We start from the raw sequence: 22,116 nt of genomic DNA, 5'->3' as shown, positions 1-22,116 counted from the left end.
TGCATTCTGGAGAGCTACCTGGCTGAACGCACTTTTTGCGTGAGCTGCGGAGACGATGATCTGTCAAGAATCGGAAAAATATCAGCTGGAGTCCTGCAGGGTAGTGTACTTGGGCCAATACTATACACGATCTATGCCTCGGACATACCCATGCCTCACCTCATCCCTGACAGCACTGGCTTCCATCCAGAACGGGAATCAATGCTGCTGTCCACGTATGCCGACGACACGGTGATAATGAGCGCATCTGCAATCCCAAATGTGGCAGTCAAAAATAACCAGCGGTACCTACAACACTTCTCTATATGGGCCAAGAAGTGGTGCATTAACATAAATGCAAAAAAAACCGGACATGTAATATTCACACTGAGGACAATTAGATCAACGGACTTAAGGCAAACGCCGACTATAAATGGACAGGCTGTGCCACTTGACAAATCACACACATATCTGGGCATAAAATTGGACAAAAAACTCACCCTAAGCTCACACATCACGACGCTCTGCACAAAACTCCGATCAAGAGCGGCCAAACTGGAGTGGCTTGCTGGCCCAAAAAGCCGGCTGCCTAACGAAATCAAGGCTATCGTCATCAAGCAGCTCATCATGCCCATTTGGCAATATGGTCTTCCGGTTTGGGGCGCACTTACATCCGATTCCCAGCTGCGACGGGTGCAAAGCCTACAAAATAAAATCATGGGCAATGAAGGCGACAAGGTTCACCAGGAACGATGCCATAAGGCAGACTCACAATCTAGACACAATTGACGAAGTGTTCCATGCGGCAAGTGGGCGCTTCGCCAACTCCTTGGTTAGCCATGTCAATCCGGAGGCTCGGAAACTATTACTGCAGCCGTATGAGCCACAGCGATTGCAGAGGCCACGATATCTGCAACAGCTGCTCCAACACTTCCGCCCGCTGCAGCCTCAAAATCAGGATCGGAGCAGCCATCAACAACAACATCCAGATCCGGCCATCTCCGAGGAATCGCTTCCAACGCTGGTCCGTCTCGAAGAGGAGGAGCTGAAAAGAAAGAGACAGGAGGAATCAGACGCCAGGCAATTAAGAAGAATCCAACAACAAAATATCATCAATCCGAACCCCGAAAGGTTCAACGGTTCGATGATAAATTGCTTCAGGAAACGATACCTCAGCGGCCAAACTCCCCGAGAAAGAATAGTGACTCTTATCTTTGGCCAGCCACTATCTGTCCAAAGGATAATCCTGCCAGATTACGAGGGGGATCCCGATCCAGTGACGCAGCAGCATACCCAGCAGCAGACTCAGCAACAGACGCAGCAGCAGACTCAGCAACAGATGCAGCAGCAGACGCAGCAGCGGACCCAGCAGCAGACACAGCAGCGGACCCAGCAGCAGACACAGCAAATTCTGGCGAGCAGCAACCTGCAGACGTCACATTATCGTTGCCAGACACGGGCTGCAAGCAGCAGCTCACGCACCCTGGACGACAGCCATCGACGCAATCCGCAAGAGGCACTTCTGGACCACGGACTGGAGCAAGTCCGACGGCGCCTTGAACGGGTGGTCGACGACGACGACGTCCAAATCATTACCGATGACGACGACGACGACGTCCAAATCATCACCGATGTCCAATCCATCTCAGATGACGACGACCACAACAACGACGATGATGCCGGCCGGCACATTGCACACACCGCCACAGACACTCCGCACTTTGGTGCAGCAAGGCGCCGATTATTGGGACGCCGCAATCCGGCCGCAGCAAGTCCAATATTCCTGTGGTGGACATTGTCGTTGTACCTGGTAAATGTAAAAATGACATTAAAATTTGCAAAATTATCCCCTCCACAGAGCAATTTAAAACGGCACAAAATTCACCTGAAGCGTGTACAAACACGCTTGCGACACCGGGCGACACCCCTAGTTGCTCCTCTGATCCTTCCTCATGGGCGTCACCACGGCATCCGGCCTCCAGAAGGGCTCCGCGGACGAGAGTCATCACGGCTGCTGGTTGGCCATGAATGCAAATTTGGACACGCTTGCGCTGCACACATGGCGCATCCGAATCCACGCAGGGGTGGTTTTCCTGCACTTCATGGCTGCTGGCAACCATCGCCACACAAATTTGGCCGAATCCCGGGCCACCTGGAGGACCACGGCGATCGCTCCATCCACTCTGCACGGCGCTGTGCATTGTCCACGTCTCCTGCCGCACCTTACACACGCGCTCATCCAGCGCCGTACGGTTGCGCACCGTGCCAAACACACTGCTCCAGACGACGACGATGATCCAGTACCTGCAAATAGAAATAAAATATAATTAAATTAGATTAAAATGTAAATAATTGTTCAAATATTGTCAATACTTATCTGTTTGTGACCACTTGCTGATTTATGTACGTTAATCCTGTGATTGACACATAAGGGCTGCCAGACCATTAGTTTCATGCTATAATGTTAATGTTAATGTAATGCTAATGTCAATGTAATGTTAATGTTAACAGCCCGCCAATTTTAAAATCGCATTATTGTTGTAAGTTAAGCTTAAATGTAAATTGCCATGTCCTAGGTAATAAGAAAAAGCTGAAATAAATTCCGCCAGTAGCAAAACTGGCGGGCGAGTGTGCGTAACGTAGGCGTGCACTTGCATAAAAAAAAAAAAAAAATCAGAAAGGCTTTTAATGCGTCCAGGCTCACCCGGAACGAATCAATTAGGAAAACTCACAATCTTAACACAGTAGATGAAGTATTCCAAACGGCAAGTGGGCGCTTCGCCAACTCTCTGGCTCGCCACGACAATCCTGAAGCCAGAAAATTGATCCTACAGCCGTACGAGCCGCAGCGATTGCAGAGGCCAAGATATTTGCAACAGCTGCAGCAACACATCCGTCCGCTGCAGCAACAAAATCGAAGCAGCCAACATCAAAGTCCAGATCCTGTTATCTCCGATGATACTCTTCCAACGCTGGTCCGGCTTGAGGAGGAGGAGCTGAAAAGGAAAAGACAGGAAGAATCAGACGCCAGGCAGTTGAGGAACATACAGCTGCAAAATATCATCAATCCGAACCCCGAAAGGTTCAACGGATTGATGATAAACTGCCTACGCAAACGTTATCTCACTGGACAAACGCCGCGGGAAAGGGTAGTGGCCCTCATATTCGGCCAGCCACTATCCATACAGAAGATAATCCTGCCGGATTACGAGGGGGATGCAGGGATACCAACACAACCGCAGCCAGCATCCGCGCAGCAGCCACAACATGTGCGTCAAATTTGCGACCGGCCGACATCACACCAGAGCTGCCAGACACGGGCTGCAAACAGCAGCTCACGCATCCCAGACGACATCCATCAACCCAATCCGCAGGAGGCACTGCTCGACCACGGACTGGACCAAGTCCGACGGCGCCTCGAACGCGTGGTGGACAGCGACGACGACATCCAAATTGTGGACGACGACGATGACGAAGATGCCGGCCAGCGCAATACACGCACCGCTGCAGTCTCTCCGCACTTTGGCGTAGCAAGGCGTCGATTATTGGGACGCCGCAATCCGGCCGCAGCAAGTCCAATATTCCTGTGGTGGACATTGTCGTTGTACCTGGTAAATGTAAAAATGACATTAAAATTTGCAAAATTATCCCCTCCACAGAGCAATTTAAAACGGCACAAAATTCACCTGAAGCGTGTACAAACACGCTTGCGACACCGGGCGACACCCCTAGTTGCTCCTCTGATCCTTCCTCATGGGCGTCACCACGGCATCCGGCCTCCAGAAGGGCTCCGCGGACGAGAGTCATCACGGCTGCCGGTTGGCCATGAGTTCAAATTCGTAAATGTTTGCGCTGCACACAAAGCGCATCCAAATCCGGGCAAAAATGTTTTTGCAGCACTTCATGGCCACCAGCTATCGTCCTCGCACACTCCCGGCCAAATCCTTGGCCGTCTGGGGTCCCACGACGGCGGCCTCATCTACTCCGCACGGCTATGTGCCCTATCCACGTGTCTGCTGCAACATACCTACACACGCGCACATCCAGCATCAAATAGTTGCGCAAAATGCATAATACGCTGCTCCCGACGAAGATGACGAATTATGCTGCACCAGTACCTGAAACTAGAATTAAATTAGATTAAACTATTAATAATTGACCATTTTTCTCTAATACTTATCTTTGAGTAACCAAGTTTCTTTGTACTTTTGTGTGGACGTTGACATGCAATGACTGCATCTTTCAAGAGGCGATGCAGTTACTGCACCGTCAAGTGGCCCGTGTGACACCAGCAGAAGGCTGTGACGCGCGGATCCCAGGCAAAACGCAGCCCTCCTCCCGCCCAACCGACCGAGGGGCGCTGCCGCATGACGCGCGGTGCGTAGCCGAACCAAACGCGAACATGCAATAAATATAGCTATTAGACTAACATTCGAGGAAAATTAGTACTAAACTTACTAAGAAACTAAGCATGCAATCAAAGTACAAATACCACTACAGTTACTAATTAACAGAAAGGTGTGTAAGGATTAATAATTTAATAAGAGGAAGAGAATTAGTGGTGGATATAATATGGTAGAGGGAATTATAATACGAGCATAAGACCCTAAACGGTTCATGCAAGGAATAATTCGATCTACAAAGTGGAAGGAACAACGGTATAAAATTTCTAGTCAGTCTAATAGGAATCGTGAAGTTTATGCGGCTCAACAGATCAGGGCTGTCTATGTCACCCCTGATCAAGTTGTGCATAAATATCACACCAAGCATTTTTCTACAGTTAACTAAGGATGGGAGGTTTACTAATAGTAGTCTACTAGAGTAAGATGGGAGTCTTACACCCGCATCCCAGTTAAGGCCCCGCAGAGCAAAGAGTAAAAAGTTTTTCTGTACTGATTCTATACGGTCCTGGTGTACTTTGTACTGAGGGCACCATACACAGGAGCCGTATTCTAAGATCGGACGAACAAGCGAGGTATAGAGAGTCTTTGTTATATAGGGGTCGTCAAATTCCTTTGACCACCTCTTTATAAACCCAAGCACGCTCATGGCCTTATTTACCATGGTAGAAATGTGTTCGGAAAACTTTAACTTGGGGTCTAACATAACACCCAGATCATCCACCAGGGTAATTCTCTCAAGAGAACCACCAAATAGGGTGTAAGGAGCCAACAAAGGGCTAGAACGATGAAATGTCATAACTTTGCATTTCGAGGCATTAAGGTGTAACAAGTTTGCACAACATCATGACTGAAAGTTATTGAGATCGGATTGCAAGCGAGAATGAAATGAAATGTCCTTGTACTGGACACAGAGTTTAACATCATCCGCATACATAAGTACTCGAGAGTATGTTAATACTGAAGGTAAGTCATTAATAAAGAGTGTGAAGAGTAAGGGGCCTAGATGGCTGCCTTGTGGTACTCCCGAAGAAACCTTTACTGGGAAAGAGAGGGAGTTTTTGAAGAGGACTCTTTGAGACCTAGAACAAAAATAGCTAGAAATCCATCTCAGGAGGTTGGGCGGAAACCCTAAAAGGTCAAGTTTATGCGCTAAAAGGGAATGGTTTACAGAGTCGAATGCTTTACTAAAGTCGGTGTAAATAACATCCGTCTGTAAGTTACCTTGAAAGCCTTTAATAATGAAAGAGGTAAACTCTAACAAGTTCGTGGTGGTTGATCGCCGCCTTATAAATCCATGCTGAGTTGGAGATATAAGTGACTTGCAGAGATGTTGCAAGTGCGGAGTTAAAACCTTCTCAAACATTTTAGGAATAGCGGATAACTTTGCTATACCTCTATAATTTTTTGCATCAGACTTGCTACCTTTTTTATGGAGAGGAATTATAAACGATTCCTTCCAGATCGGGGGGAAGCAAGAAGAATCAATGGATAGGGTGAATAGTTTAAGCAAAGGTCCACACAGAGCCTCGGCGCAGTACCTGAGTACACAACCTGGAACCCCGTCTGGACCCGGTGAAAACACCGGCTTAACTAGTCGAAGATCATGAAGTAGGGAACATTCATTTAACAAGGGACTGAAAATGCCGTTCGACCTCGGTAAACCGTATGGGTACGGGTGACCAGAGTAGCTTTCCTCAGAATAGGTGGTTTGGAAGAATTGGGCAAAAAGATCGGCAATTGCCTGATCATTATTTGCCGACGTATTACAAAATGATAGCGAGGATGGGTGTGCGGACGTTCTACGCTTACTGTTTACGAAGCTGTAAAACTGTTTAGGGTCCTGAGAAAAACGTATCCTGCATCGAGATAGGTAGTTCTTATAGCATTGAGCATTAAGAACTGAAAAGTTTGACCGAGCTAATACATAGCGAGAGTGAGAAGTAGGAGAACCCACTTCTTGAAATTTTTTATATAGTCTTGATTTTAAGTTTTTTAGACTGGATAACTCTTTGGTAAACCAAGGGGGTTTTCCAGATCTAGTCGGACAAGAAAGCGGGACACAAGAATCGAAAAATGTGCCAAGAGCATTGTAAAAAATGTTTGTGCCTTTTATGATATCAGTGCACAAGTACAAAGCGGACCAATCAAAATCTCTAATGAGGTTATTAAGCTTCGCAAACTCGGCTTTACGAAAGCAGCGGACACGTTCGGGCAGCCTACTCGACCGATCCAATACAGTTGGTCCTATATCTAGCGACACCTCGAAAGTAGGGTGGTAGGCGTCTTCAGGTATAGTGAGCGGAAGGGCTCGGGTTAACAACACTATGGTCGGATCCGATACAAAGCACAGATCAAGCAATCGACCCAAGGAATTATTCACATGGTTGACTTGAGACAGGGATAGGTCAAGCAAGCCGTCAACAAAGTCATGTCGTGACATGGGCACTAGGATACTAGACTCGTTTACCGAAGACCAAACAGTTCCTGGCAAGTTGAAGTCACCAAGAACTATCATACGATCTTTATCAGATAGCGAGGAAGAAACAGCGGTTAAAGCGGACAAGTGCTGCTCATAAATTGAAATATCCGAAGAAGGTGGGATATACGAGCAAGTAATGAATATAGCGAAAGCGGGAAGAATCAGTTTTACACACAGGAATTCCAGTTCCTGTTGAACTTGGACTGTGAAGTGTTCCGCCGTGAAGTAAGAGTCCACTGCAATTAGAACCCCCCCTGCCCGTCGAGACGAATGGTCCTTTCTAAAAGTTGTGTACCGACCTGCCAAAACCTCGGAACTAAGAATGTCCGGCTTTAACCAGGTTTCAGTAAACACAATAACGTGGGAAGCAAATGCAACACTATCCCGGAAAAGAATGCTGAGCTTACTACGCAAGCCTCTTACATTCTGATAGGTTACTAAAAGAGAAGTTAGTTTTTTGGAAAGGTGGAAGCAAGACGGGAAGTTGAGGAAGAGGAAGTTGAGGTTGAGGTTGAGGGTGGCACACTGGAAAGGTTCTTCTTAGCCTTAAACTCCTTCACCACCAAATGCTCCGGCCAAAATTTGGCGGAGCAAATGGTGTCAAATTGAGTTGGGGAGATGCTTATCTTAAACGAGGCTATCTCCCTGGCATAAGAGAAGTTAAATTTCTCCACCTTTAAACCCACGGCTTTTATTTTGCTTTGAATAAAAGCAATTACATCATTAGATGTGAGGTCAGGGGCCAGCCGTGAAACAAAAACTTGTCGTTTTGGTGGGACTCCCACCAGTGGTTTAGTCACCACAGGCCTAGTACCTGTGGTGGCAATATCCGGAGGTCCGGAAGGTCTATTTACTGGTGGGATCGGTATAGACGGGACAACTAGCGAACTTGCGGACACCACGGACACGGACGCTGCAGACGTACTTGGCTGCACATTCTCCGAGGCGATGAATTCGGCTACCGAATCTGCGTCGCCAGCAGCTGTCGTTGCCCTTGGAGTGGCAAACGAGATCAACTGCTGCACACTTGGAGTGGTCGGAGTCAGTTTTTCGGCGGCGCACGGCTGAGTGACGGTTGGCAATTGCAGATCCCGCGGAGTGACCTTTTTGCGCCTCGGAGACTCATTCAGCAGTTTTAAACCGCTAAACTGAGCCTCCATGGCTAGGAGCCGATCGTATTGGTTTTTAAAACCAACGGTCAGCTCCTTAAAGCCACTCCGCGTCTGCCTCATGAAAGCCACCATGTCTTTCTCCACCGCACGGCATGCCTCGCAACTGTAATGCAAGCCATTACGTTTGGCTATGGCATCACTCACGAGGCCAGAAAATCCAGCGCATTTTGCGTGCACTACGCTGTCGCAGAGCCAGCAGGGGACATTCGGCTGATCGTGGGTGATCTGCTTCTTACAGCTTTTTTTGGCACAGACCACAGCGTATTCCATTTTATTATTTATTTATATATATATACTATTATTTGCAAAACAAATTGGTATCAGACCAATGTGCCAGACAACGCTCAAAGCGGAATTGGTAAAAAAAAGAGAGCAGAGTGGAGAGCGGTTATAGCGAGAGCTACTAAGCAGAGAGCGCTATTGCTCAGAAAGTTTAAAGAGCGAGAGAGAAAGAACAGTTATTGAAGTTGAGGTGATAGCGAGAGAGTGATAAAACAACAAAAGCTACCAGACGAGAGCGGACTGCAATGCAATGTAATGCGTACTCACTCACTGCAACAACACAAACACAAGCACAAGCACAAGCCGACGCCGAAAAATAAAAAGTTAAATAATGTTTTAACACAAATCAAAAGGCATGCACTCGCGTAATAGAATAGGTTTCCAGATTGTTGTCTGGTTAGGAAGTAAATTTGGAATTTAGTTAGGAAAACACCGGCTGTTTATTCAAAACAAAAGGAAAAAAATGCGGAGCGCAAAACAAAAACACGTCTGATCACTACGAAAGATACGAAAGATTTTTTGATTTACCACCTGTTTGTATAAATGTACGTCAATTGTTGCGAATGTCAAAATAAGGCTGCCTGACTGATAGAATGTAAACATGTTTCTAGATGTTAATGTTAATGTTAATGTTAACAGCCCGCCAATTTTAAAATCACATTATTGTTGTGAGTCAAGCTTAAATGTAAATTGCCATGTCCTAGGTAATAAGAAAAGCTGGAAATAAACTCCGTCAGTAGCAAAACTGGCGGGCGAGTGTGCGCAACGTAGGCGTGCACTTGCATCTAAATTACCTCGAAAAAAAAAAAAAAAAGAATCGGAAAAATATCAGCTGGAGTCCCGCAGGGTAGTGTACTTGGGCCAATACTATACACGATCTATGCCTCGGACATGCCCATGCCTCACCTCATCCCTGACAGCACTGGCTTCCATCCAGAACGGGAATCAATGCTGCTGTCCACGTATGCCGACGACACGGTGATAATGAGCGCATCTGCAATCCCAAATGTGGCAGTCAAAAATAACCAGCGGTACCTACAACACTTCTCTATATGGGCCAAGAAGTGGTGCATTAACATAAATGCAAAAAAAACCGGACATGTAATATTCACACTGAGGACAATTAGATCAACGGACTTAAGGCAAACGCCGACTATAAATGGACAGGCTGTGCCACTTGACAAATCACACACATATCTGGGCATAAAAATGGACAAAAAACTCACCCTAAGCTCACACATCACGACGCTCTGCACAAAACTCCGATCAAGAGCGGCCAAACTGGAGTGGCTTGCTGGCCCAAAAAGCCGGCTGCCTAACGAAATCAAGGCTATCGTCATCAAGCAGCTCATCATGCCCATTTGGCAATATGGTCTTCCGGTTTGGGGCGCACTTACATCCGATTCCCAGCTGCGACGGGTGCAAAGCCTACAAAATAAAATCATTAGACGGGCAATGAAGGCGACAAGGTTCACCAGGAACGATGCCATAAGGCAGACTCACAATCTAGACACAATTGACGAAGTGTTCCATGCGGCAAGTGGGCGCTTCGCCAACTCCTTGGTTTGCCATGTCAATCCGGAGGCTCGGAAACTATTACTGCAGCCGTATGAGCCACAGCGATTGCAGAGGCCACGATATCTGCAACAGCTGCTCCAACACTTCCGCCCGCTGCAGCCTCAAAATCAGGATCGGAGCAGCCATCAACAACAACATCCAGATCCGGCCATCTCCGAGGAATCGCTTCCAACGCTGGTCCGTCTCGAATAGGAGGAGCTGAAAAGAAAGAGACAGGAGGAATCAGACGCCAGGCAATTAAGAAGAATCCAACAACAAAATATCATCAATCCGAACCCCGAAAGGTTCAACGGTTCGATGATAAATTGCTTCAGGAAACGATACCTCAGCGGCCAAACTCCCCGAGAAAGAATAGTGACTCTTATCTTTGGCCAGCCACTATCTGTCCAAAGGATAATCCTGCCAGATTACGAGGGGGATCCCGATCCAGTGACGCAGCAGCATACCCAGCAGTAGACTCAGCAACAGACGCAGCAGCAGACTCAGCAACAGATGCAGCAGCAGACGCAGCAGCGGACCCAGCAGCAGACACAGCAGCGGACCCAGCAGCAGACACAGCAAATTCTGGCGAGCAGCAACCTGCAGACGTCACATTATCGTTGCCAGACACGGGCTGCAAGCAGCAGCTCACGCACCCTGGACGACAGCCATCGACGCAATCCGCAAGAGGCACTTCTGGACCACGGACTGGAGCAAGTCCGACGGCGCCTTGAACGGGTGGTCGACGACGACGACGACGACGACGACGACGACGACGTCCAAATCATTACCGATGACGACGACGACGACGTCCAAATCATCATCGATGTCCAATCCATCTCAGATGACGACGAACACAACAACGACGATGATGCCGGCCGGCACATTGCACACACCGCCACAGACACTCCGCACTTTGGTGCAGCAAGGCGCCGATTATTGGGACGCCGCAATCCGGCCGCAGCAAGTCCAATATTCCTGTGGTGGACATTGTCGTTGTACCTGGTAAATGTAAAAATGACATTAAAATTTGCAAAATTATCCCCTCCACAGAGCAATTTAAAACGGCACAAAATTCACCTGAAGCGTGTACAAACACGCTTGCGACACCGGGCGACACCCCTAGTTGCTCCTCTGATCCTTCCTCATGGGCGTCACCACGGCATCCGGCCTCCAGAAGGGCTCCGCGGACGAGAGTCATCACGGCTGCTGGTTGGCCATGAATGCAAATTTGGACACGCTTGCGCTGCACACATGGCGCATCCGAATCCACGCAGGGGTGGTTTTCCTGCACTTCATGGCTGCTGGCAACCATCGCCACACAAATTTGGCCGAATCCCGGGCCACCTGGAGGACCACGGCGATCGCTCCATCCACTCTGCACGGCGCTGTGCATTGTCCACGTCTCCTGCCGCACCTTACACACGCGCTCATCCAGCGCCGTACGGTTGCGCACCGTGCCAAACACACTGCTCCAGACGACGACGATGATCCAGTACCTGCAAATAGAAATAAAATATAATTAAATTAGATTAAAATGTAAATAATTGTTCAAATATTGTCAATACTTATCTGTTTGTGACCACTTGCTGATTTATGTACGTTAATCCTGTGATTGACACATAAGGGCTGCCAGACCATTAGTTTCAGACGTCCAGAGCAGCCATTGAGCCGTTCCCAGGCACCACAACAGCAGCAGCTACAGCAGCTGCAACAGCAGCCGCAGCGCGAACAACAACAGCGACAGCAGCAGCAGCAGCAGTTTGCCAACAGCCGCTCCCGGCAGAAGATGCAGCCGAAACGCCAATCTTTCGAGGGATCCTGCAGCCAGGCACTGTTGGAGAATACGCAGAGGATGACGCGATTGGAAAAGAGGCTGGAAGTGACGATGTCACTACTCACCTCGCTCATCCAATCCCAGGCAGTGACGGCAACTCCAGCAGTTGCAGTTACATCGGAAAATCCACCAACAATGGCAGCAGCAACAGTGGTTGCCCCAGCTCCAGCAGCCAGGCGGTCAAAGAAACCACCACGATCACAGCCACCACAAAAAACGTTAGGGCCAACGTCAGCCGCCATTCCAGAGACGGATCCTGAAATGGATGAAGAAAATGATGACGATGAGATGTGGACAGATGACGACTCCATGGATGACATTAAGGCCTACGCCCGCAACATGAGGTACCATCTTGACAACCAGATATCCTGGAACGCTGTGTACTAATTGGACACATCTCTGCCACTGCATTGGATTAAATGACAAATGCATATCACTCGCATGCCACAACAAAAATGAACAACGGACGCTGCCGCCATCAAAGCATTCAGAGTGCCATGTGTACCTGGAATGGAAATACACACACACACACAAACATCCATTACACTTGGGCGGCCGGACCTGTGCCGTTCGAGTTATGTGTGTCGTGTCCGCCATCGTCCTAAGTTGGTGGCCGGATCCAGTGCCATGGCATTCAGAGTGCCCTATGATCCTGGAAAAGGAAAAAAATCCATCAGCCACACATACGAAAAAAAAGGGCTCTCAAAATACTTACCGCCAGCCATTCAGACACACACACACAAACACTTGGGCGGCCGGACCTGTGCCGTTCGAGTTATGTGTGTCGTTGTCCGCCATTGCCCACAGCTGGTGGCCGGACCAGTGCCACTCGCTCTACATTAGGGCCACAATTGCCGACGCACACACACACTCACATCCATTTCACTTTGGCGGCCGGACCCGTGTCGCCACAGTAAAATGTGTGCCATCTACTCCTGGCTCCCAGCTGGTGGCCGGACCAGTGCCACTCGCTCTACATTAGGGCCACAATTGCCGACGCACACACACACTCACATCCATTTCACTTTGGCGGCCGGACCCGTGTCGCCACAGTAAAATGTGTGCCATCTACTCCTGGCTCCCAGCTGGTGGCCGGACCAGTGCCACTCGCTCTACATTAGGGCCACAATTGCCGACGCACACACACACTCACATCCATTTCACTTTGGTGGCCGGACCCGTGTCGCCACAGTAATATGTGTGCCGTCTACTCCTGGCTCCCAGCTGGTGGCCGGACCAGTGCCACTGGTTCTCCAAGAGGGCAGCCACAGCCACAACGACGACGACGAGGTGCTAATTGCACCTACTTCTGACGACTTCGGATGACGCCAATTTCGACGACCAGGGGGGACGACGGGGTCGGCCGGTATGCAACGCAATGTCTTTACAAGCATTGTGTTTTGCTATGCCGGCCGATGCTCCGCTGTTTCTTGTCTTCCCTGTAATTATAGAAAAAAAAGATATAGACATTATTTTAAATTGTTATGTTTATTGTAATATTGTAAACGAATTGATTTATTGTACCTGTTTTGTCTCGTCTTTGTTCCAGTGTAGTATCTCTTTTATTACGTGTTTTACCTGTTTTTCCGTCGTCTTCACTCCAGTCTACTACTTATCTGTATTGTTATTTCTGCAAGTGCTTGTCTCTTTTTTTTATATTTTCCACGCAAAGCACCTGCATGGTTAACCTTTTCTCTTTATCTATTCCTCAATTGACTACGTGTTGCAACACTGCATTTTCTGAATTTTCGATCTCATTTTTTTAACCCCTTCTTCCCCCCCCCATTGTTATTTTCGTAATTAGTGCGGTTCTCCGACACCCCACTACAAAATTATTACAATCTGTGATAAAAATCTTCGGCGGCAACGGTGCTGACAATTGATTATCGGTTTCAAATCGACTTTCAAATCAGCATCAGTTGCCGCCACACCACCACCACTACGGCCTAAATGGAGCCAAAAATGCTAGTCTTCGCATAAAACAATTACGCCCCCTATAAACTGCCCGCCCACATGTACATGATACATTCCTAGTCGTCTGCCCTCAGCAGGCGGCAAGGGTAGTAGAGGGGACTGAAGACCACACACCGCATTACAGCCAACAAAACATCAAGTTGACGAACTCACAGGGGATTGCAAATCAAATTTATAAGTTAGGGGGAATTACAAAGGGAAGAGACAGCATACTTTTGAGCGTGGCCCCACTTTACTTTCTTGACTCACACCACACACACACACACACACACTTGACACACTATTACACACACTTGACGAGTCCCCCCTCCCCCCTCTTGACAAATCGTACTTTTGGAGCCTTTTGCCCCGATCGTGGATTGGTCTCGAGTCTGGGTCTCTGTCCAAAGGAAAAGTCGTGTCGTAAACGTTGTGGAGTCGAGACGTGTTCGAGGTTTAGTTTAGTCCCTCCGTCAAAAAGCCGAATATTTTGTGTCTCTCTTTTTCCATTTTCCCTTTCCCCCCCCCCTGCTGGCTGCGGGCCTATTTCGTGGTTACAAGTTTTTCGTTGCTGCAGTATTATATGTTTGTAAAGTTTATTGTGCCATCAAATGTACTAGTGTGTGTTTGAAGTGTCGTTTAAAGTTTAATTGTAAAACAAACACAAAAATGTACATAAATTAAATTAAGACATATACTGCCCAAAAAAATATTAATAAAGCAACGCGCTTGGTTGCTGGCGGCTCACACCCCAGCCTCTCAGCCCCTCCCCTGTTGGAGCACTGAGAGCCCTCAACCCAAAGCGGGTATATATTGAAAAAAATCCAATAAAAAACTGTGTGAATAATTTGGCTTGACAAAAACTCCACTCGCGTCGGTCGAAAAATTTATTACCAAATCCAACCAAAGCCAATCCAGCGCAGCTATGCCACGCGGATCCACTGCCAGAAGAGGACGACGACGACGAGGACCACACGGCGTCACAGCCAGGGATCGCCCCAAATCAGCCATTTCCACTGCCAGCTCCGACAGCGCCGCCGACGGCGAAGCCAGCGCCGACAGCGCAGCGACCGGCACCGTGGCAAACGCAGCGATACTGAGACGCCAATCCACCGACTCCGCCACCTGGTTGGAGGCACTTCCTCCAATTCCTGGACCGGCTCCAGCCACCATTACCGGGTATGTGAGGACCACACACCATGCCGACACCACCATCACGGCCACTCCGGCCACAAGCCCCATCCCCGACCCTGACCTGCCCTGCCCCAACAGCTGGGCGGCCATTCCCAATCTCACCAGCCAGGAGCAGTTCCAGATCGGCGACTGGGTGGAGGCGGTCCATACCCAGGAACGCCAGCAGCAGCAGCAGCAGACCATCAGCAGCAGCAGCAGCGGTAGTCGCCGGCTTGAGGCATTGGCGGCGTCGGCAGCGGCAGCGGCGTCAGCCAAAGCACCGCAATGTCAAGCCAAGCCAAGCCAAGCGGTACCAAGCGCGCCAATAATTCCGCTTCCCACACTCCAACAAACACAGACACGTATCGATGCACCGTATGCCGATGCATCGTGTGGAGAGAGCCGGAAACAGCAAGGAGCGAGAGAAGGCGCAAAGAGAGAGTGGGTAACGACCTCGTACCAGCGACAGTACGAGAGGGCACTCGAGCAGCCTCTGCACGAACAGCAGCCAACAAAAGATTCGTGTTCGAGTGCCCGTTCGGGAGCGAGTTCGAACTCGGTTCCAAATGCAATGCACACAGCCAATACCACAACCACAACCACAAATACAATGATGACATACATCAGCACACAAACAGCGACATCAAACACAAAAACGACAACTACAGTTACGTCGGCAGCCAGACGACGATGCCTGTTAACAGCAATGTTAACAGGCGGACCCCCCCCCCCCCCCCACCCACCACCGCCACCAGAGGAACATCAGCAGCAGCAAACACATCAACATCAACAACAACAACATCAGCCAACGGCAACAAACACAGCCAATACCGATGATATCCCATCCACCTCTGCTGCAGCAGCGGCCCGTTCGCCACTGAAGCGCGTCCGCGCCGAGGTGGATGATGATGATGACGATGATGACAGTGATGTTATGGTTGTTGAGTTTGATGACGACGATGACGACGACAATTTGGATGCCAATCATGCATCGGCCAAACGACGACTCCGGGAAAGTACCAACAAACAGGCAAGCAAATCCCATATCCCCCAAAAACACGTCTGATCACTACGAAAGATACGAAAGATTTTTTGACTTACCACCTGTTTGTATAAATGTACGTCAATTGTTGCGAATGTCAAAATAAGGCTGCCTGACTGATAGAATGTAAACATGTTTCTAGATGTTAATGTTAATGTTAATGTTAACAGCCCGCCAATTTTAAAATCACATTATTGTTGTGAGTCAAGCTTAAATGTAAATTGCCATGTCCTAGGTAATAAGAAAAGCTGGAAATAAACTCCGTCAGTAGCAAAACTGGCGGGCGAGTGTGCGCAACGTAGGCGTGCACTTGCATCTAAATTACCTCGAAAAAAAAAAAAAAAAGAATCGGAAAAATATCAGCTGGAGTCCCGCAGGGTAGTGTACTTGGGCCAATACTATACACGATCTATGCCTCGGACATGCCCATGCCTCACCTCATCCCTGACAGCACTGGCTTCCATCCAGAACGGGAATCAATGCTGCTGTCCACGTATGCCGACGACACGGTGATAATGAGCGCATCTGCAATCCCAAATGTGGCAGTCAAAAATAACCAGCGGTACCTACAACACTTCTCTATATGGGCCAAGAAGTGGTGCATTAACATAAATGCAAAAAAAACCGGACATGTAATATTCACACTGAGGACAATTAGATCAACGGACTTAAGGCAAACGCCGACTATAAATGGACAGGCTGTGCCACTTGACAAATCACACACATATCTGGGCATAAAATTGGACAAAAAACTCACCCTAAGCTCACACATCACGACGCTCTGCACAAAACTCCGATCAAGAGCGGCCAAACTGGAGTGGCTTGCTGGCCCAAAAAGCCGGCTGCCTAACGAAATCAATGCTATCGTCATCAAGCAGCTCATCATGCCCATTTGGCAATATGGTCTTCCGGTTTGGGGCGCACTTACATCCGATTCCCAGCTGCGAAGGGTGCAAAGCCTACAAAATAAAATCATTAGACGGGCAATGAAGGCGACAAGGTTCACCAGGAACGATGCCATAAGGCAGACTCACAATCTAGACACAATTGACGAAGTGTTCAGCGGACCCAGCAGCAGACACAGCAAATTCTGGCGAGCAGCAACCTGCAGACGTCACATTATCGTTGCCAGACACGGGCTGCAAGCAGCAGCTCACGCACCCTGGACGACAGCCATCGACGCAATCCGCAAGAGGCACTTCTGGACCACGGACTGGAGCAAGTCCGACGGCGCCTTGAACGGGTGGTCGACGACGACGACGACGACGACGACGACGACGTCCAAATCATTACCGATGACGACGACGACGACGTCCAAATCATCATCGATGTCCAATCCATCTCAGATGACGACGAACACAACAACGACGATGATGCCGGCCGGCACATTGCACACCCCGCCACAGACACTCCGCACTTTGGTGCAGCAAGGCGCCGATTATTGGGACGCCGCAATCCGGCCGCAGCAAGTCCAATATTCCTGTGGTGGACATTGTCGTTGTACCTGGTAAATGTAAAAATGACATTAAAATTTGCAAAATTATCCCCTCCACAGAGCAATTTAAAACGGCACAAAATTCACCTGAAGCGTGTACAAACACGCTTGCGACACCGGGCGACACCCCTAGTTGCTCCTCTGATCCTTCCTCATGAGCGTCACCACGGCATCCGGCCTCCAGAAGGGCTCCGCGGACGAGAGTCATCACGGCTGCTGGTTGGCCATGAATGCAAATTTGGACACGCTTGCGCTGCACACATGGCGCATCCGAATCCACGCAGGGGTGGTTTTCCTGCACTTCATGGCTGCTGGCAACCATCGCCACACAAATTTGGCCGAATCCCGGGCCACCTGGAGGACCACGGCGATCGCTCCATCCACTCTGCACGGCGCTGTGCATTGTCCACGTCTCCTGCCGCACCTTACACACGCGCTCATCCAGCGCCGTACGGTTGCGCACCGTGCCAAACACACTGCTCCAGACGACGACGATGATCCAGTACCTGCAAATAGAAATAAAATATAATTAAATTAGATTAAAATGTAAATAATTGTTCAAATATTGTCAATACTTATCTGTTTGTGACCACTTGCTGATTTATGTACGTTAATCCTGTGATTGACACATAAGGGCTGCCAGACCATTAGTTTCAGACGTCCAGAGCAGCCATTGAGCCGTTCCCAGGCACCACAACAGCAGCAGCTACAGCAGCTGCAACAGCAGCCGCAGCGCGAACAACAACAGCGACAGCAGCAGCAGCAGCAGTTTGCCAACAACCGCTCCCGGCAGAAGATGCAGCCGAAACGCCAATCTTTCGAGGGATCCTGCAGCCAGGCACTGTTGGAGAATACGCAGAGGATGACGCGATTGGAAAAGAGGCTGGAAGTGACGATGGCACCACTCACCTCGCTCATCCAATCCCAGGCAGTGACGGCAACTTCAGCAGTTGCAGTTACATCGGAAAATCCACCAACAATGGCAGCAGCAACAGTGGTTGCCCCAGCTCCAGCAGCCAGGCGGTCAAAGAAACCACCACAATCACAGCCACCACAAAAAACGTTAGGGCCAACGTCAGCCGCCATTCCAGAGACGGATCCTGAAATGGATGAAGAAAATGATGACGATGAGATGTGGACAGATGACGACTCCATGGATGACATTAAGGCCTACGCCCGCAACATGAGGTACCATCTTGACAACCAGATATCCTGGAACGCTGTGTACTAATTGGACACATCTCTGCCACTGCATTGGATTAAATGACAAATGCATATCACTCGCATGCCACAACAAAAATGAACAACGGACGCTGCCGCCATCAAAGCATTCAGAGTGCCATGTGTACCTGGAATGGAAATACACACACACACACAAACATCCATTACACTTGGGCGGCCGGACCTGTGCCGTTCGAGTTATGTGTGTCGTGTCCGCCATCGTCCTAAGTTGGTGGCCGGATCCAGTGCCATGGCATTCAGAGTGCCCTATGATCCTGGAAAAGGAAAAAAATCCATCAGCCACACATACGAAAAAAAAGGGCTCTCAAAATACTTACCGCCAGCCATTCAGACACACACACACAAACACTTGGGCGGCCGGACCTGTGCCGTTCGAGTTATGTGTGTCGTTGTCCGCCATTGCCCACAGCTGGTGGCCGGACCAGTGCCACTCGCTCTACATTAGGGCCACAATTGCCGACGCACACACACACTCACATCCATTTCACTTTGGCGGCCGGACCCGTGTCGCCACAGTAAAATGTGTGCCATCTACTCCTGGCTCCCAGCTGGTGGCCGGACCAGTGCCACTCGCTCTACATTAGGGCCACAATTGCCGACGCACACACACACTCACATCCATTTCACTTTGGCGGCCGGACCCGTGTCGCCACAGTAAAATGTGTGCCATCTACTCCTGGCTCCCAGCTGGTGGCCGGACCAGTGCCACTCGCTCTACATTAGGGCCACAATTGCCGACGCACACACACACTCACATCCATTTCACTTTGGTGGCCGGACCCGTGTCGCCACAGTAATATGTGTGCCGTCTACTCCTGGCTCCCAGCTGGTGGCCGGACCAGTGCCACTGGTTCTCCAAGAGGGCAGCCACAGCCACAACGACGACGACGAGGTGCTAATTGCACCTACTTTTGACGACTTCGGATGACGCCAATTTCGACGACCAGGGGGGACGACGGGGTCGGCCGGTATGCAACGCAATGTCTTTACAAGCATTGTGTTTTGCTATGCCGGCCGATGCTCCGCTGTTTCTTGTCTTCCCTGTAATTATAGAAAAAAAAGATATAGACATTATTTTAAATTGTTATGTTTATTGTAATATTGTAAACGAATTGATTTATTGTACCTGTTTTGTCTCGTCTTTGTTCCAGTGTAGTATCTCTTTTATTACGTGTTTTACCTGTTTTTCCGTCGTCTTCACTCCAGTCTACTACTTATCTGTATTGTTATTTCTGCAAGTGCTTGTCTCTTTTTTTTATATTTTCCACGCAAAGCACCTGCATTGTTAACCTTTTCTCTTTATCTATTCCTCAATTGACTACGTGTTGCAACACTGCATTTTCTGAATTTTCGATCTCATTTTTTTAACCCCTTCTTCCCCCCCCCCCCCCCCCCCCCCCCCCCATTGTTATTTTCGTAATTAGTGCGGTTCTCCGACACCCCACTACAAAATTATTACAATCTGTGATAAAAATCTTCGGCGGCAACGGTGCTGACAATTGATTATCGGTTTCAAATCGACTTTCAAATCAGCATCAGTTGCCGCCACACCACCACCACTACGGCCTAAATGGAGCCAAAAATGCTAGTCTTCGCATAAAACAATTACGCCCCCTATAAACTGCCCGCCCACATGTACATGATACATTCCTAGTCGTCTGCCCTCAGCAGGCGGCAAGGGTAGTAGAGGGGACTGAAGACCACACACCGCATTACAGCCAACAAAACATCAAGTTGACGAACTCACAGGGGATTGCAAATCAAATTTATAAGTTAGGGGGAATTACAAAGGGAAGAGACAGCATACTTTTGAGCGTGGCCCCACTTTACTTTCTTGACTCACACCACACAAACACACACACACACTTGACACACTATTACACACACTTGACGAGTCCCCCCTCCCCCCTCTTGACAATTCGTACTTTTGGAGCCTTTTGCCCCGATCGTGGATTGGTCTCGAGTCTGGGTCTCTGTCCAAAGGAAAAGTCGTGTCGTAAACGTTGTGGAGTCGAGACGTGTTCGAGGTTTAGTTTAGTCCCTCCGTCAAAAAGCCGAATATTTTGTGTCTCTCTTTTTCCATTTTCCCTTTCCCCCCCTGCTGGCTGCGGGCCTATTTCGTGGTTACAAGTGTTTCGTTGCTGCAGTATTATATGTTTGTAAAGTTTATTGTGCCATCAAATGTACTAGTGTGTGTTTGAAGTGTCGTTTAAAGTTTAATTGTAAAACAAACACAAAAATGTACATAAATTAAATTAAGACATATACTGCCCAAAAAAATATTAATAAAGCAACGCGCTTGGTTGCTGGCGGCTCACACCCCAGCCTCTCAGCCCCTCCCCTGTTGGAGCACTGAGAGCCCTCAACCCAAAGCGGGTATATATTGAAAAAAATCCAATAAAAAACTGTGTGAATAATTTGGCTTGACAAAAACTCCAATCGCGTCGGTCGAAAAATTTATTACCAAATCCAACCAAAGCCAATCCAGCGCAGCTATGCCACGCGGATCCACTGCCAGAAGAGGACGACGACGACGAGGACCACACGGCGTCACAGCCAGGGATCGCCCCAAATCAGCCATTTCCACTGCCAGCTCCGACAGCGCCGCCGACGGCGAAGCCAGCGCCGACAGCGCAGCGACCGGCACCGTGGCAAACGCAGCGATACTGAGACGCCAATCCACCGACTCCGCCACCTGGTTGGAGGCACTTCCTCCAATTCCTGGACCGGCTCCAGCCACCATTACCGGGTATGTGAGGACCACACACCATGCCGACACCACCATCACGGCCACTCCGGCCACAAGCCCCATCCCCGACCCTGACCTGCCCTGCCCCAACAGCTGGGCGGCCATTCCCAATCTCACCAGCCAGGAGCAGTTCCAGATCGGCGACTGGGTGGAGGCGGTCCATACCCAGGAACGCCAGCAGCAGCAGCAGCAGCAGCAGACCATCAGCAGCAGCAGCAGCGGTAGTCGCCGGCTTGAGGCATTGGCGGCGTCGGCAGCGGCAGCGGCGTCAGCCAAAGCACCGCAATGTCAAGCCAAGCCAAGCCAAGCGGTACCAAGCGCGCCAATAATTCCGCTTCCCACACTCCAACAAACACAGACACGTATCGATGCACCGTATGCCGATGCATCGTGTGGAGAGAGCCGGAAACAGCAAGGAGCGAGAGAAGGCGCAAAGAGAGAGTGGGTAACGACCTCGTACCAGCGACAGTACGAGAGGGCACTCGAGCAGCCTCTGCACGAACAGCAGCCAACAAAAGATTCGTGTTCGAGTGCCCGTTCGGGAGCGAGTTCGAACTCGGTTCCAAATGCAATGCACACAGCCAATACCACAACCACAACCACAAATACAATGATGACATACATCAGCACACAAACAGCGACATCAAACACAAAAACGACAACTACAGTTACGTCGGCAGCCAGACGACGATGCCTGTTAACAGCAATGTTAACAGGCGGACCCCCCCCCCCCCCCCCCCCCACCCACCACCG

General features: G+C 49.4%; 2 protein-coding genes across 2 annotated transcripts; one reads left to right on the top strand and one right to left on the bottom strand.

The window, feature by feature from the left end:
* Positions 1 to 696: 696 nt before the first annotated feature.
* Positions 697 to 18,023, top strand: LOC117194377. Its single transcript, XM_033398950.1, has 2 exons — positions 697 to 1,387; positions 16,965 to 18,023. The coding sequence occupies exons 1-2, from the start codon at positions 704 to 706 to the stop codon at positions 17,868 to 17,870; spliced, it is 1,590 nt and encodes a 529-aa protein (XP_033254841.1). The 5' UTR covers positions 697 to 703; the 3' UTR covers positions 17,871 to 18,023.
* On the bottom strand, positions 10,678 to 16,834 carry LOC117194380. Its single transcript, XM_033398953.1, has 3 exons — positions 16,635 to 16,834; positions 10,953 to 11,371; positions 10,678 to 10,874 (listed from the first exon to the last, which is right to left on the bottom strand). Exons 2-3 carry the CDS (start codon positions 11,266 to 11,268, stop codon positions 10,693 to 10,695), a joined length of 498 nt encoding a protein of 165 aa, XP_033254844.1. The 5' UTR covers positions 11,269 to 11,371; positions 16,635 to 16,834; the 3' UTR covers positions 10,678 to 10,692.
* Positions 18,024 to 22,116: the final 4,093 nt, after the last annotated feature.

Source organism: Drosophila miranda (assembly GCF_003369915.1).
Source record: "Drosophila miranda strain MSH22 chromosome Y unlocalized genomic scaffold, D.miranda_PacBio2.1 Contig_Y3_pilon, whole genome shotgun sequence".
In the NCBI taxonomy this organism is placed as follows: domain Eukaryota; kingdom Metazoa; phylum Arthropoda; class Insecta; order Diptera; family Drosophilidae; genus Drosophila; species Drosophila miranda.
The sequence above is the reverse complement of the archived record's forward strand: the minus strand, read 5'-3'. Positions and strand labels throughout refer to the sequence as shown.